Here is a 15,813-nt window from a genome sequence, read left to right on the forward strand (position 1 = left end):
GTAATCTTGCTCTGTCATTTTGTATTTGACGTCATATTGTTTTAGTACAAGATTACATTTTTTTATCCTCAAGTACTGCTATTGAAAAATCACCCGACTGCTTATGTTATTTCATATTACCAGTTGCTAGTTGCTACTCTGAATTTTGAACTAGCTTGTCTCCCTGCCTAAATATTATTTGACATTGTTCAGGATATCGAGTGGTGTATGGTGGCTGCCTTTCCTCCTATGGTGGTGCAGGCTGGCAGTGCCGCTGCTCTCCCTATGCTGGCGCATCCGTGGCCAGTCCACTCGTCGTCCGAACTCCCGCGCCGCCGTCGAAGAGCTAGAACTCGTGGGGTGGCATGGCGGCGGCTCCTTTTTCTTCAGCATCGGAGCTCCCTCGTCGCCACAGACGAACCAGAACCGGCTGCGGCGGGCGGCTCCTTTGTCTTCAAAGTCGGATCTCCTTCGTCTCCGGTGCAGGGTTGTAACACCCCAGGTGATAATCATCCGTAGTTAAGGTTAATCATGTGTTTGGTATCGTCATTAACACTAACCGTGCATGCATAAAATTTTTTTAATTACATTTTTGCTAGCTTGTTAACACATGAAATGATGACTATTTTTCAAATCCAATGAAATATGCTTTAAAAATAACTTTTAAATTCTTGCTCAAATAAACTTTTGCCTAAAAACAAAGTTGTAGAGTTTGGAATGGTGAAAAACTTTCGTGTTTATGGTTTTTCAAGTTTCAGTACAAAAATTTGAAGAAAACTTTTAGTTTTGCTTTGAATAGGACATTAATGCTTTGGTTTCAAAATTTCAAATTTTAAACCATGATTTGATTTTCAAATGAGGTTTCGCATAAAACAAAAGTTGGAGGAAATTTCAAATTTTCTCTCTGTTCACGGCTCCCGGCGCTCATGCCGCGCGTCCACGCGTCGACCGTCCGGCGATCCTTGGCCTCCAAATGAGCACGTTCTTATCCATTCACGGCGCCCGGCTCTCGTTTTCATTTTTTTCCTCTTCCTTCTCGGGTTGAGCCGAGCGGCGCCGCCGCAGCTCGAGCCTGCCCCGCCGCGCCGGCCACCCCCCGCCGCTTCCCTTCCGATTGGTCGCGCCCCGATCCCCCTCACCATCCCCTCCACCTTCCCCAGCCCGCGGTCAAGCTTCTCCCCGGCCGAATCGGCCGGAATCGGCTCAGTCACCACCCACCACCATTGGAGCCGCCCGGAGCTCCTGCTCCCCGTCGACCCCTCCCCTCCAGACCACCTCCGCTCGAGCCGAGCCCCTGAACGGGTTCCTCTCATCGCGCTGAAGCTTCCCGGCCTAACCCCGCTCGCCCTCCCTCGCAGGAGCGCCGTCGCCGGGGAACACCATCGCCGCCGGCCCTCCTCCGACCACCTCGGCATCAACCGAGACCACCCAGAGGTATCTCTCGTGTCCCTCATGCTCCCCCACCCCTCCCCGGCCGCCGGGATGGCCTCCTCTCGCTGGTACCAAGCTCCCGAGCCTCTCTGTTCCAAAAATCGCGACCAGGGGCTCCACACAAGAATTGGAACAAGTCCAGGGGGTTTTCTGCGAAGTCTATGACTCATATGAATAGTGCTGCGAAGGGTTCTTTTGTAATACATTGGCTGAAAGTTTGAAAAATCGTAGTAAATCATAGAAAAATCAGAAAAATGCAAACTAAAATTTGTTGGATTCCTTGTTCTATGATCTAAAACTTTCCTTACAGGTTTATCTTCAGTTTCTAAATAGTTTTTTCTCTAGTTTAAATGTTAATTTAAGTGGTTGCAAGCTTTGAAAATACATAGTAAATAATAGAAAAATGGTAAAAATGTAAAACCAGTTGGGTTAGTTTTTTTTTAACATGTATAACTTAGGAAAAATATTTAACATGCTGGTTGTTTAATGTTTCTGTGATGTTTTGATTTAATCGGGAATAATACTTGTTTTAGCTTGTTTTTTTTAATATCTGCTGTTTTGGAAGTCGAAAAATTATGAAATTTATGCAGTAGTGTGCTTTTGGCATGCTTCATTCACTGTAAAAATTTCAGAACCTGGAGCTATGTGCATATTTGTAAATCTATTTTTGTTCTGTTTGTCTTGCTATGGTTAAATTAAATATTTTCTGTTGTCAATAAATATTGGAAAAATATTGTTGCATGCTTTAGCAATAGCTCATCATGCTGGCAAATTTTGGTTGCTAGATCATGTCCTCAAGTTAAGTTTTTGCATTTGTTTAGTTCTAGCTATATCTTTCACTTTTCAAAAATTTTGCTAAGCGATTCTTTCCTGCATGGTTCAATACATCAAGTATGTCATTTTTTTGGGTGAATCATGTTAACTTTTGTTGGCCAGAAGATTTGGCTAATTCCTGAATGTTGGATGCTTGCAGTTGTTTAATTTAAGTTAATTTGTGTGGCATGTTTGATGTGCTTGCCATCTCATATGAGATGCTTGAGTGTTGGTTAAGTTAAATAGCTCTAGGTGCTTATACTAGTATGTTGTACTTTTATGAATGCCTTGCGTGTTGCACTTCCATGCATTCATACATATGTATTGTCACATCTCATTTAGGTACGATAGATGAACCGTATGAAGGACGTGCTACTGGAGCCGAACCCGAAGACGATGTTGGTGGACATATCCCGAAGACGGATGGATGGAACCCGATATGCATGACCAAAGGAAGATGCTCGCCAAGCGAGTATCATCTAACTAGCACTGACTTAGTATTAATCCCAGGCAAGCTCCAAAGCATAACCTCTATTTTCAGTATTCAACGTTATTATTTAATTATTGTGCATTTACGTTTCTAGGAGTTGATTGGAACCGTAGATGCATAATCTCTATGTTTCCTCAGTTACTCTACTAGTGTACATGTGTCGTTAGTATTTCCATGCTTAACTAGGATCCGGTAGAAGTCGAGTGATTGCTGTCACTCGCGAGCTATAGGTTTTTGTTACTTATGGAAAAGTGGCTCGCAGAATGAATCTGTGAGGAAAGAAAAATGGAGACCGGGCGGAGAGGAATTGGATCTGGATATGAAAGGAATGGAAAGTAAGCCTCCGCCTGTGTCGATTGAGGACCGTACCGTTGTTGGCCGTGCTGACCAAGTTTGAATAGTACTAACCACATGCCGGAAGTAGGAGGTAGTCGAAACCGGTAAGCTAATTATCTGAATTGCAACGATACTTTGAATCGCGACCTGCTATTCTGGGAGTGAGATGATGGCGGGTGTTGGAATGTATGTCGCATCCGGGTTCTCCGGGAGTTCGCCGTGAGAGACCCTTCACCCAGGTTTTGGCAGGCGTGATTCAGACGTCGGGGTGATGATGGGAACAGTTGACGTGTGTGGCCCGACGGGGTTTTCACGTGTCGTGTGAGTTAGGTCCACTTTGCAAGGTTAAATCGGATCGATTCGCCGTCTCTCTCGGTTAAGAGAACCTTGGTCACTTCGTCACATCGTAGTAAAGAAGTGGAATGAGATTGAACTGAGAATGTTGGATATGGTACTCTGAAAAGATAATGTGATCAACCATGCGTGCTCTAGATGTTTAGGCAAATCTAGTTGGTACTTGATAAACTTAAATTGAGTTAAAATATTGAAAGTAAGGATCTAGTAGTATTAGTAGCTTTTTCAGCAAAACAAACTCTAGAGCCAAAAAACTTTTCATGTCTAGATAGTGGACTAAGTATACCCATGTCGGGTAAGTCTTGCTGAGTATTAGTATACTCAGGGTTTGTTGTTACCCTATTTTTTCAGGTAGCTGCTGCTGGTTGGAGCTAACCAGGGTTCACATTGGTGGGCTCGATGTGACATCCTCACGTCTTCGCAGTATCGTGATTTTTGAATCAAACTTCTATTTAATTTCCGCTGCTTTTTGAACTCTAATATTTTAGATAAACTGACGCTGCCGTATTCTATACTATAACTTAGATCCCCCCTCCCGATCTCGAATCAAACTGACGCTACAGGCCCCGATTCGGCAAGGAGCCGGAACCCAAACCCGGGACCCTTGCTCCCCACCCCTGAAATCGGGGCGCTCGGAGCAAATCGGCAGCAGGTCCCCGCGGGAGCAGATCGGGGAGGCTCGTTCCAGTCGGTGTGGGGTCGAGCTCCGCGAGGAAGAACCGGGCTGGCTCGTCTGCTTCCTCTGCTGCGCTCGGAGCTCTGTGCTGGCCGGTTGGGTTGGTTTGCTTCTGCTTCCCTCCTCTCCCTCCGGAGACGTGGGCGGCCGCGGTTCCACTCCGGCGACAGGTGTCGGGTTGCGGCTGCGCCCACCCGTTACGTGTTGGTTCGCGGGGCCATTCCGTCCGTCGACTTGTTCAACTCAGCTGCGCGCTCCACGTGTGCCGCTTGCCGGATGGGCTTCAACACTTCTACTGGTACAGACCCCAGTTGAGGCCCATGTAAAGTTGTGTGGCTCGTGATGATTCTTGGGCCGCCTAGTTCTCTCAGGAGCTGTCGATCTAAACTGGATCCGGCCCATGTTTACGATGTCAACGGATTGGAAGCGCTCTCCGTACGCTCGTCGGCTTCATCGCAGGCACGCGCATTCTTGCCGGCAGAATGTTGAGAGCTCCGACCTCAGTGCGACGCACCGTGTCCATCCCATGTGACTGCGATGCTTTCCAGGGACAAGTTGACCTTCTCTGCTACACGACTGGTTCTCGATTTCTCATATCAGGAGTCAGGATCATTCGCGCATGCAGAAATGGGCACGAAGAGAGGTCCTCGATTGCCTGACAAGCTTCGGTGGATGCAGGTCTCACACCCAGCCAGATCAGAAACGTTACCGTGCAGCACAAAGGGGGGGGGGGGAGGCGTTGGCAAAAAAGGAGGAGCACTAGGGGCAGGCAACGCAGCGAAACCCTATTGTGAGATCGCGTTGTAAGACAAGATCTGCTGATGAAAAGCGAAAGTTCGAGCTCATTCGTCCAATGATCCATGCGTAGCTTCAACCACAAGGGACGAGACAGAAAAAAAAAGAGGCATAGCAGGTATAGATGACCTGGTCCAAATTTAAATCTACCTTTTGCCACTAACAACTGAAGTGCGATATTTGACCTTTTTGGCTTTCAATTTCTCATGGGATGAGAAAAGGGGCATACATGCACTCCATCTTCAGTTATTCAGTTATTATTACACGAGACCTGGATTGTTCAGGAACCCTGTGGTCAAGGTGACTTGTCCTGGAAAACAGCTTTCAATGCCCTTCAGAAGTTGGACGCAACAATAAACACGTACCAGCAAAATTGAATTCACTAACCAATTCTTAGGTTTATGGGTCAGGGGGTGGGTTGCTGGTCACATAGTGATGTGCAGGCAAAACTGTTTAGTATCATGAACAAACACACATGGGATGAGCAATTAGCAGTCACCCGTGATGCAATTAGATGGACAAGACAAGCGCAAGCTTGCAATCTCAGTGATCAGGGATTCAGGGTATTCAAGCATATATGCACTGCATCCATGGCACTTTTGTCAGTGAAAGTGAAAAGGCAGAGACAACTCTGGTCAGAATTTGCATGTTGCGAGGCAGCAAGGGGACCAGAGTTAGATGAGGTCAACACTCCCTAACCTCATGCTGATGCAAGTCAAAGACTTCTTAATCCTCCAGCTCACCATGTCCAGGGGGTGATGGGGACCAAAGCTTTTGGTACAATAGTGACAATAAAACCAGCCAGGCCTAGTTGTACAGTACCAGGCTAAGACTTTGTGTAGTTGTATTGTAGCTCAAGTGGTACCAGTAGATTGTACTAATTTAGCATGCTGTCATTGAGTACTTAGAAGGACTGATTAGTTGTAAAGTCTCCATGCAGCAGTTCATTGTTTTTTTTTAACATAAATGCAGTAGTTCATTGTAGTAACGCTGCATTAATCATTTGACCTTTTTGACATCAAGCAGGTCTGCAGGTGAGAACACCTTCAGTTGCTTACTTCAGCTAATAAAGGGGTAGGCCTGAACTGAAGAGCGATGCCAGTTGCCAGTTGCCAGCATCAATCCTGAAGGAGCCCATTCCATAATCAGACTCAAAATGTCTTCCATGTGCTGAAAAAGATTACCACAGTTCAGCCTTTCTTACTCATAACTACAGTTCAGAATTTCAATGCTCAAAAGGTTCAGAGGGCTTGTTGCCACAATTCAGACTGTCGGTGCTCAAAGGAGTTTCAGTCTCAACATGCGCGCGCGCGCGATACTATGTCCAATGTTTCTCTCTTCACATTTCACTGACTTGAAGGGTGCCGTGAAAACGGTAGAGTTATCGAGAGATTATGTGCCCCTTTGCAATCGGAGGGAGACGAGTGCCGTAGTGTGAAGGCAGGAGCTGAGCGGACACATGGATGATGGTTGCATCTGATGGGCACATGGATAACGGGGCTAAATGCTAATGGCCGTGGGAACGCGCACTGCGGTCCTTTGGAATCCGAGGTGTCCTCACAGTAGAATACTAGAATGTCTTCTATATTTCGTCATCCTTTCAGATCAGTATTGCTAATCCAACAATGCCTCAGTTTGGAATGCAGTCATGCAGATAAATAGTTCCAGTTCGCGTAAAGACGCTCCAAACGGGGATCAGCCAGGTGTCCGCATAGGCCAAGCATTGCAAAAATTGACGCCGCAGCTGCAAATGCTGCCTTACCAATGGCCTCTCTGTTCACACTGCTATTCTACTGATCTTGCAAGAACTTGATAAAATAACCTGAACAGTTGCAGGAGGCCAAAAAACCAAACATTGCCACTGTACAACCCCCCCCCCCCCCCCCCCCCCCCGTCGCGTACACCAATACACCATGCGAAAAGGAGCAGTACCAAGGCCCAAACGAATTCATTTGCTGTCTACTCTCACCAGCCACCTACCTCACGCGCATTGCAACAAAATTCAGAACCGCATGCGCAATCGCTCCACATGCAGTAAGATACCCTGGTGCAGAGAACCACAACAAGAGGGCAAATGCAAAGCACAAATCTGCACATGTTTATATATGGGGTGTGTTTAGATCCTTTGAAAAGGTGGTAGAAAAAATCACATCGAACACTGTAGCACTTTTCGTTTGTTTGTGTTAAATATTGTCCTACCATGACCTAACTATGCTCAAAAGATTCGTCTTGCACGTACATCAAAACCATGCAATTAGTTTTTTTTTATTTACCTACATTTAGTACTCCATACATGGATCATTTGCTATATTTAATATTTCGATGTGATGGAAAGTTTGGAGGAATTGGAGGGAACTAAACACAGCCATGGGGAAAATGCAGGAGCTGCATCAAGTCCACCGCCAGAACCTAAACAAAGCTGTTTTGGCAGTCTGCAATCGCTTGGAGTTACATCAAGCACAGCATCTTTGAGTTCTTGACGTGATTCATAGGTCAGTGAAATCTAGTATCTGACCAAAAAATAGTAATAATCTGAGCAGAATAATCTGGACCAAAAGGAAGCCAATGACCTCATCTTTGCTTAGCCATGACTGTCCTTCGCTTTGCTCTGTTGTCTATCCATCCCATACCCTCCCCTTTTTTCCCTACTTTTTCTCAAGCTTATGGATCCTTTTCCTTGCCACTAAGCACTACCATGGCAGTATCATGAAGACGCAAAGCTGCAAGGCTTAAACAAATAAGCACTTACAAAGTTACAGGACTCTGCTAGCTAGCCTCCAAGGACAAGAGAATGCACACTTAGTGGTGGACGGCCGGACCGGGGAACACGCCGCGGCGGCGGCGGCGGCGCGGCACCTCATGATGCTGCAGAAATGGCCATTGATTTCCTCTTGGTGGTCTTGCCGGCGAGGACATTACTGCCCTTGATGTCGAGCTTGTAGTACTGCACGAACCAGTCGACGAAATGCCGAAGTCCGGCCTCGAGCGAGGTGGCGGGGCGGTAGCCGAAGTCGCGCGCGGCGTGGGTGACGTTGGCGTGCGTGAACGGCACGTCGCCGTTGCTCGGCATCGTGACGACGCGCTTGTTCGCCTTCTTGCCGAGGAGCTTCTCGAGGATGGCGACCATGCGGGTGACGGGCACCGGAGAGGTGTTGCCGAGGTTGTACACGCGGAGGGGCGCGGGCCCGAGCTTCTTGCCGGACTTGGAGCCCGTGCTCCTGCCGGCCGTGTCGAGCGCGCCGAGGCAGCCCTTGACGACGTCGTCGATGTAGGTGAAGTCGCGGCGCGCGTCGGCGCCGTCGGCGGCGCGGAAGAGCGTGATAGGCTCGCCGGCGACGATGCTACGGGCGAAGGAGAAGTAGGCCATGTCGGGGCGGCCCCACGGCCCGTAGACGGTGAAGAAGCGGAGGCCGGTGATGGAGAGCCCGTAGATGTGGTTGTACGCGTGCGCGATGGCCTCGCCGGCCTTCTTGGTCGCGGCGTACAGCGACGCGGGCCGGTCGGTGCGGTGCTCCTCGGAGAAGGGCGCCTCGGTGTTGAGCCCGTACACCGACGACGACGACGCCCACACGATGGCCGGCTGCGGGTCGGCGTGCTTGGCCGCGACCTCGAAGAGGCTGACCAGCCCGGCCACGTTGGAGGCCACGTACGTCTGCGGCGCCCGCATCGCGTACCGCACCCCGGCCTGCGCGGCGAGGTGCAGCACGTGCGTGAACGGCGCCGCGGCGAAGAGCCGCTCGAGCAGCGCGGCGTCGTTGATGTCGGCGTCGAGCACCACCACCCCGCGCGACGCGAGCAGCCGCTGGCGCGCGCGCTTCAGGGCGGGGTCGTAGTAGGAGTTGAAATTGTCGAGGCCGAGCACGCCGTCGCCGCGCCCGCGGAGCGCCAGGGAGCAGTGCGCGCCCACGAAGCCCGCGGCGCCGGTGACCAGCACGGACAGGCCCCCGTCGCGCCGCGGCGTGGCGCCGCGCCGCACCTCCCGCTCCCACGCGGCGCCCCCGTACGAGGCCCTCGAGCCCAGCAGGCTCCGATGCGACGACCGCGACCGCGCCGCGGACGACGACGACGACGAGCCGGACAAGGGCGCGGCGGAGAGGCTCAAGGAGCGGGAGAGCAGGGACGGGTAGTGCACGGTGAAGAGGATGACGAGCGCGAGCGTGGCGAGCACCGTGGCGCGGAAGAGCAGGTGCGAGGACGCCGACACGAGCTGCTTGGCGCCCGACGCGCGCCGCAGCAGCACGGCGGCCCCCGCCGCGTGCCGCTCCAGCCTGACGCCCTTGGCGGCCGCGTCTACCACTCCGGCCGGCATCCCCTCCTGCTCTGCTGCTGCGCCCGCCGGTGGAGCTAAGGCTGAGCTTGGCTGTACGGCGAGGCGAATTGGGGAGCGAGCGAGTGATCTGGGGAGTGAGGTTGTCTGGCTGTGAGAGTGACGGGCTGAGATATAGCGGAGGTGGAGAGGAGGGCGCGCGGGGCCGCGGGTTTGGTTGCTTGCGGCAGTGGTAGGGTGGGGTGGTGCCTGCTCGAGAGGGATCACCGCGTTGGGGATGGCATCGTGTCTGAGACTGACGGCCTCACTGTCCGTGTGCCAGCAGGATTCACCGCGTGAAGGCTCGAGGGTGTGCGCGGGAATGAGTGACCTTTTGTCCGCTTCGGCCAGGTAGCTGCCGGCCAATCAACGCCGTCCAAGTATTCACCTCAGAGTTCAGCTCTCTCTCTCTTTTTAAGGCTGAACTCTGCAGACGACGGCCCGGGGGACGCTTCTCGACGCCACGCAAGACCACCGCACACGTGGCCGGCCCCGGCCCCGGCCCCGCCACCTCCGCCCGCCCACCCGCCACCTCCGCCCGCGCGACGCCTCCGCGTCGTCTGCTGAGGTCAGCCTAAGAAAAAAAAAGGCCCGTTTGATTTGCGCTGTTACATTATTAAACAAAATCAGTTGACAAAACTAACTTCAGAACCCCGCACTAGTAACTCTGAAGAATCTAATAAGACCTCTGACCGCGCGATTAGAGAATAGTTACTGTAGCATCACTGTGGCCAATTATCTATTAATTACCGTCGTTAGATTTGTCGCGAAAATTTACACACATCCCTAAAAATATTTTGCAAATTGATTTCATTTACTACTTCATGCATAGAAAATTCTCCCTTAGCGTAGCGTGAACCAAACAAGACCAGAGTCTCTCTAGCAGTCTGACTTTGGGCCCCATTTTGGTCTCTGTGCCGTCAGCCGTGTGCCTGTCGACTGAGGTGAGATTTGGGCGGGCATGTCGGTGCTCAGCCATGGTCTCTCTGTTTTTTTAGTTTTTACTGCTCTTTTGAGCGGTAATGTGTGTGGGGGAAAAGAGGATTTTCGACTTTTCGTTAGCCATGGTCTATGTCTATCGTAGCTGGATGCCGTTCTCCTGTTTTTGGAGGAGAGAGAGAGATTTGACCATTGCGTTTTCTCCCTAATTGGATGGCGACATCAGTTTAGTTTAACTTGCATTGCAAGCGTAACATGGGAGCACTGATTTACAATCAAGGGCCATGTTTGGTTTGGGATGAAAAAATTTCGCAAAAACTTTTGTACCTTTGATCACTAATTTAGAGTATTAAATAAGTTACTGTAGCGAATCATCGATTAATTACCGTCGCTAGATTTGTTGCGAAAAGTTACACCCATCCCTGGAAAGATTTTGTGAATAGACTTCATTTAGTACTCTATGCAAATATTCGTTTTTTTATGTAATTTTGATGTGACTGATATCCAAACATAACATACCGAAGGTCGTCTTAGTTTCCTCCAGGGTTAAAAAAACCGGCCGGAACCGGTCCGGTTACCGCGGTTACCGGTCTAACCGGCCCGGACCGGTTCCGGTTCCGGCCCGGACCGGTTCCGGTTCCGGCCGGTTTCAAACCGGCCCAAATTCAAATTTTAAATTTGAATTCCAAAAAATGGAAAAATCTCAAAAAATTCCTAAAAATACTTCAAGGTGCAACGAATCTAATGGTGTCAAATTTTCTCAAAAATTCGTTCATTTAGTATAGTTTGCGGGGAGTTGAAGTTAAATCAAAAAAGAAAAAGAAAAAAAATGGGCCGGCCCATTAAGGCCCACCAGGCAAACCGGTCAAACCGGCCGGTAAACCGGTAAAACCGGCTGGTAAACCGGTCAAACCGGCCGGTAAACCGGTTGCACGGGAGCTTTTGAATTTGGATTCGAATTCAATCCGGTCAAACCGGCCGGTAAACCGGTCAAACCGGCCGGTAAACCGGTCGGAACCGGTTGCACGGGAGTTTTTGAATTTATTTGAATTTGGATTTGAATTCAACCGGTTTTCACCGGTTACCGGTCCAACCGGTCCGGTAAACCGGAACCGGTGGCCGGCGGTTTGGGTTAACCGGTCGGGATAAAAAACCCTGGTTTCCTCTCGCCCATTGACCTCTCTCCTTTTCACTAACATGGGGGCCGCTAGCGGCTGCCGCTACGGCTGTACTTGCCGAGTACCGAGCTCATCGCCAGTTTGTAAAAGCTGTGGGAACGGTGCGGCCTGGCGCTCGTAGCACGTAGTAGCCGGCAGACTTTGATACCACTAGCTACGAGAAGGTTCCCATCGCTAGGAGGAAAGGGAACTACTAGTATAAGCGAGCCCCCATGCTTGGCCAACAAGATCAAGGGAAAATCGTCTCGGATCCTCGTCTCGTATCAGTTTAGCATTTCTTTTTTCAGAAATGGTGAAGGACGTCCATGGAATAATCATCAGTTCAGCTCATCCGATTGCGCATACGTGTCTTGCAGTTGCAATCTCGCGTGGTTCAATCAAGGTTGGCCTGGCCCTGTTTCTGCATCTTGTGCGCGTACCGTCTACTAGTAAAGCCTGGTGGTTTAATTACTCAAAACCAGAGGTGAAGCCAGAACAAAAGAGCATCGGAGTCTTACGTAGTAAAGAATGGGTCTTAATGGAGGATTAACATCTAGTTACAGTAATTTACCACTGGTTTTTTCCAGAAGTCGGGGTCGGCATCAGCTCCGCCCCTGCTCAAAGGCCTTGTTTGGCAATACTAGAATTCTAGCACGCACACATCCCGAAAAAAAAATCTTGCATGCATGAAGCATTAAATGAAATCTATTTGTAAAATCTTTTTAGGAATGAGTATAACTTTTCGCGACGAATCTAATGACGGTAATTAATTAATAATTAGCTATATTGATGCTACAGTAACCATCCTCTAATCGCGTGATCAAAGGCTTCATTAGATTCTTCAGGGTCACTAGTGCGGGGTTCTGAAGTTGGTTTTGTAAACTGGCTTTGTTTGACACCGTAATTAGTGGTCAAAATTTTTTATTGATTACCATGCTTCAAAACCAAACAAGGCCAAACTAGAGTATTTTGACGACAAAGGTCAGCAATCACGCAGCGGCGGCGGCTGGTGTGCCGTGCCATGTCCGGGCGGGCGGCGCGGCGCGCGATCGACCGCGACCAGTGCCCCGGATCGGACGCAGCGAAGCGTGGACCCACGCACCAGAGGGGCAATGGTGCCTCGGGGTTCCGGGGGGGGGGGGGGGGGGGCGAGAGAGACGGCGCTCCTTCGACCGCATGATGCCACCAGGCAGGCTGGGCCCAGGGTCGGTCCAGCCCACCGGATCCACTAGTGCGGATGCGTCTATGCACACACGGTCCCTGTTGGAATCTTTTTTTTTGATAAAACATACCTGTATTCCAAGTTAAGGGAAACGTACACGGACCCGTACAAATACAAGTATGTCAACCAAGGATACGGATGACCACAGTCCCACCCAACTTGCACAAAGGGCCATCAGAAAAAGAAAAATTACAAGCAGATCCCTAACCCCTATGCTCGCCGGAGCTTCCGACGAACCCCGCCACCGGAAGACACCGGATCTGGCCACCGCACGCCCAAGGACCGAAGAGGACTCCATCGCACGAAGGCTTTGAAGTGAGCGGCAGAAGATGAAGCCGTCGCTGGTCGCCCGTCGGCCGGGGACGCGCCCCGAGTCCCCTCGATCTTGGATCCACCCTCGCCGTCGACGCCGACCGCCGCCGCAGGAAACACGAGCCAGATCCACCCTCCAAACATCCATCAATCCCGCAGCAGCCTCCGCAACCTTGAAACAAAAGATCGGCAGGCGCATCCCCGTCGAGAAACGACGAGACGCCGCCGGACAACTCCTAAACAGAGCTCCCACACGGGAAGACTCACCTCCACGGACTCGTCGCCGGTGCCGGAGTAGAGCGCCGCCGAGGGGAGGAAGGGTCCGGGAGGACTTATTCCAACACAACGCCGCCGCCTCCGCCTCGCCGGCGTCACCTGGAAACCCTCCCTGTTGGAATCTTGGGGCTTAGAGTAACTGCCCGGTCGTTGCAGGCCGTAAATGAAATTTAGTCCAGTTCCAGTGAAAATTTCATGGAGAATTTTATGACATTAAATATCATCAATTTTATTAACGTGGTAAGGAGAGAGAAGGTTTGAGTTTTATGAAACGTGAGGAGAGTTTTATCACCATAAAACTCATCTGACACGGTTATCTAATTTCCAATCTAAATATTTGTGCTCATGAAATTCCCACTGAGACTGACATTAGAACACGTACATACAGTGCTACTCATTCAAGGCCGCCCGCCAACAAGGTGCGTGCACGTCGGCGGCGAACAGTTCCGGCGTCGGCGGTGGTGGCCGGCACTGGCATGGATGGATGATGGATCTATGGGGGTCGGGTCGGTGCCTGATGAATGCTCGCGATGGCGCATAGTCACAGGTTCAGGTCATCGACAGCTGCCGGCCGGGTTTAAGAGCCTCACATGCCCGGCGGATCGGCGGCAGCGGCACTGGGCCCGGTCACGGGGCCAATGCGGCGAGCGGCCGCGGGCCGGGGCGCTGTCGCTTACGCACGCGGTCGCCGCCGCCGCCGCCGCCGCCGCCGGGAGAGCGAGCGCGTTCCGCGGCCGTCCAGCTCCTCCCGACGTCACATTGTTGTTTTCCTTTTCTTTCGCGTTTCTTTTAAACAGGCAGACGGTTTTGCGTTACGATGGCAAAGCTTTGGCGAGTTTCGAGCCCGTTTCTCTGATGCCATGCAAGGGCAGTTTTGCAGGGAGATTTGGATTTACCCCAGCGCAAAGCGTAGAGGATACGTACGCCGCGGTAAAACTGAGTGGAGGGTAAAGTGGGGTAAGGTATCTCTTCCGACAGCTGGCAGAAGGGGTTCAGAGGTGACGCGCTTTACCGGGCAGAAAGTGAGACTGCACGGGATGTTTGTCGTCACTGTCCAGTGTGATCAGCTGCCTGAGCTACTGTAGCTATTAGTATAGACTGATCCTATATTAGTACAATGAATCCTGTTGTACCGCTAGTTAAATCAACCAAAACCTGCAGAGAGATTGCCTAGGTTTTCGTAACCAGGGGACAACGGCGTAGATGCGCTCGTGGATCCCTGAATTCACAACAGGAGCAGTAGTAGAAAAAGTCTCAACCTGTTGGTGGATTGGGCTGGATTCTTTCTAGCCGATCCTGAACCGTCGGCCTTACAGCTGGGAGACAGCCCGGGAGCGGGGTCAGGGAGGCTATCTTGCCTGAATTTTTTGTTCGAGCACGTCAGTTTCAGGATTTCGTTCCCCTCAGAAAAAGTTCCATCTTCAGAGCTCAACTCTGCCGTCCGCATCCAGACTTTCAGCTGGGCAGAAAAACGACTCTGCTTCCAGCAGAAAATGGGAGCTCAACGCAATGACTTGTCCATGATTTGGAGTGTGCACCGCTGGTTGAATACCGACGAAATATCCTCAACATTGTTGACGCCTGTCTAATTAGCTCTAGATTCATGCACGATAACACGTCATCAGCAATTCAGTATGCACGCGACGCGCACACTGTGATGAGAGAGAGAGACTCAGCTGTGGGCCCGTTTAGTTCCCCATCCAAAAAATTTTGGATGTCAAATCAGCATTTTGACCGGATGTCGGTGGCCTCTTTATCCTCTCCATGTAAACTTCCAATTCCATGCATGCATCAAGCATCCAGCTGACCTTTCAGCTTTACTAACTGACAAAACCTCATGCATTGTTCATGTGCCAATCATTTGCATCTCTTCCTTGTACCAAAAATCAACAGGTTCATAGCTCTCAAGTCACTGTATGTCGTTGTAACCGAATCACTTCATACGTGTGGGTTTGCCTCATCCTTCAGGCTTCAACATCTAAATCGCAATTACAGATTCCAGAATCTAAGCTTTCCGGCAGCTGCTTCTTGCTTCTTTTCAGCGATAGAAGATGGTGAGGTTAGCCGTACATCACTAGGCAGGCTGTGGCTCCGGTGGGCAGGCTCACACATGGCGCTCACACATGGTCCGGGCCCACTAGCTGGTGTCCGGGCCCACTAGCTGGTGTGCTGGCCCCGTTTGGTTTTCCTAGCAGCGGAACTGTTTATAACTTTGACCCCTAATTAGGAATATTAAATAAAGACAGTTTGCAAACCAACTTTAGAACCCTGCGCTAGTAACCCTGACGAATCTAATAAGGCATTTGACCGCAGGATTAGATGATGGTTAATATAACATCACTGTAAGCAATCATCGACTAATTACCGTCATTAAATTCATGGCGAAAAGTTACACCCATCCGTAAAAAGGTCTTACAAATATACTTTATTTAGTACTCCATGTATTAAGATTCTCTTTTAAAATTGGGTTACTAGAAGGGAACCAAACAGAATCACTGCTACTGCTAGCTCACTTGATAGAAAGGTTCTTGAGGCGCGTGATCTCTCTCTCTCATGGCGTCTTTTGGAAACTTCAGGGTCAGGCTCATGGAGAACATGATGACCGAAGACGAGTCACATTGCATGATTCCGTTGGCTCATGCACGATCTCGTTGGTTTCCTCCCCGCCCCTCCCCGCCCACACACATGCGTCTCTATCAATACCCGGACCAAGGTTTACAAAACCGG

General features: G+C 50.5%; 1 protein-coding gene across 1 annotated transcript; it reads right to left on the reverse strand.

Moving 5' to 3' along the window:
• Positions 1-7,241: 7,241 nt before the first annotated feature.
• LOC120712937 (UDP-glucuronate 4-epimerase 6-like) lies at positions 7,242-9,429 on the reverse strand. Its single transcript, XM_039998872.1, has one exon. It carries the CDS (start codon positions 9,181-9,183, stop codon positions 7,732-7,734), a length of 1,452 nt encoding a protein of 483 aa, XP_039854806.1. The 5' UTR covers positions 9,184-9,429; the 3' UTR covers positions 7,242-7,731.
• Positions 9,430-15,813: the final 6,384 nt, after the last annotated feature.

This window comes from Panicum virgatum, chromosome 6K, assembly GCF_016808335.1.
Source record: "Panicum virgatum strain AP13 chromosome 6K, P.virgatum_v5, whole genome shotgun sequence".
In the NCBI taxonomy this organism is placed as follows: Eukaryota; Viridiplantae; Streptophyta; class Magnoliopsida; order Poales; family Poaceae; genus Panicum; species Panicum virgatum.

Bases quoted from the DNA above. Each gene is read 5' to 3' on its own strand.
- LOC120712937 (XM_039998872.1), bottom strand. From the start codon at position 9,183: ATGCCGGCCGGAGTGGTAGACGCGGCCGCCAAGGGCGTCAGGCTGGAG.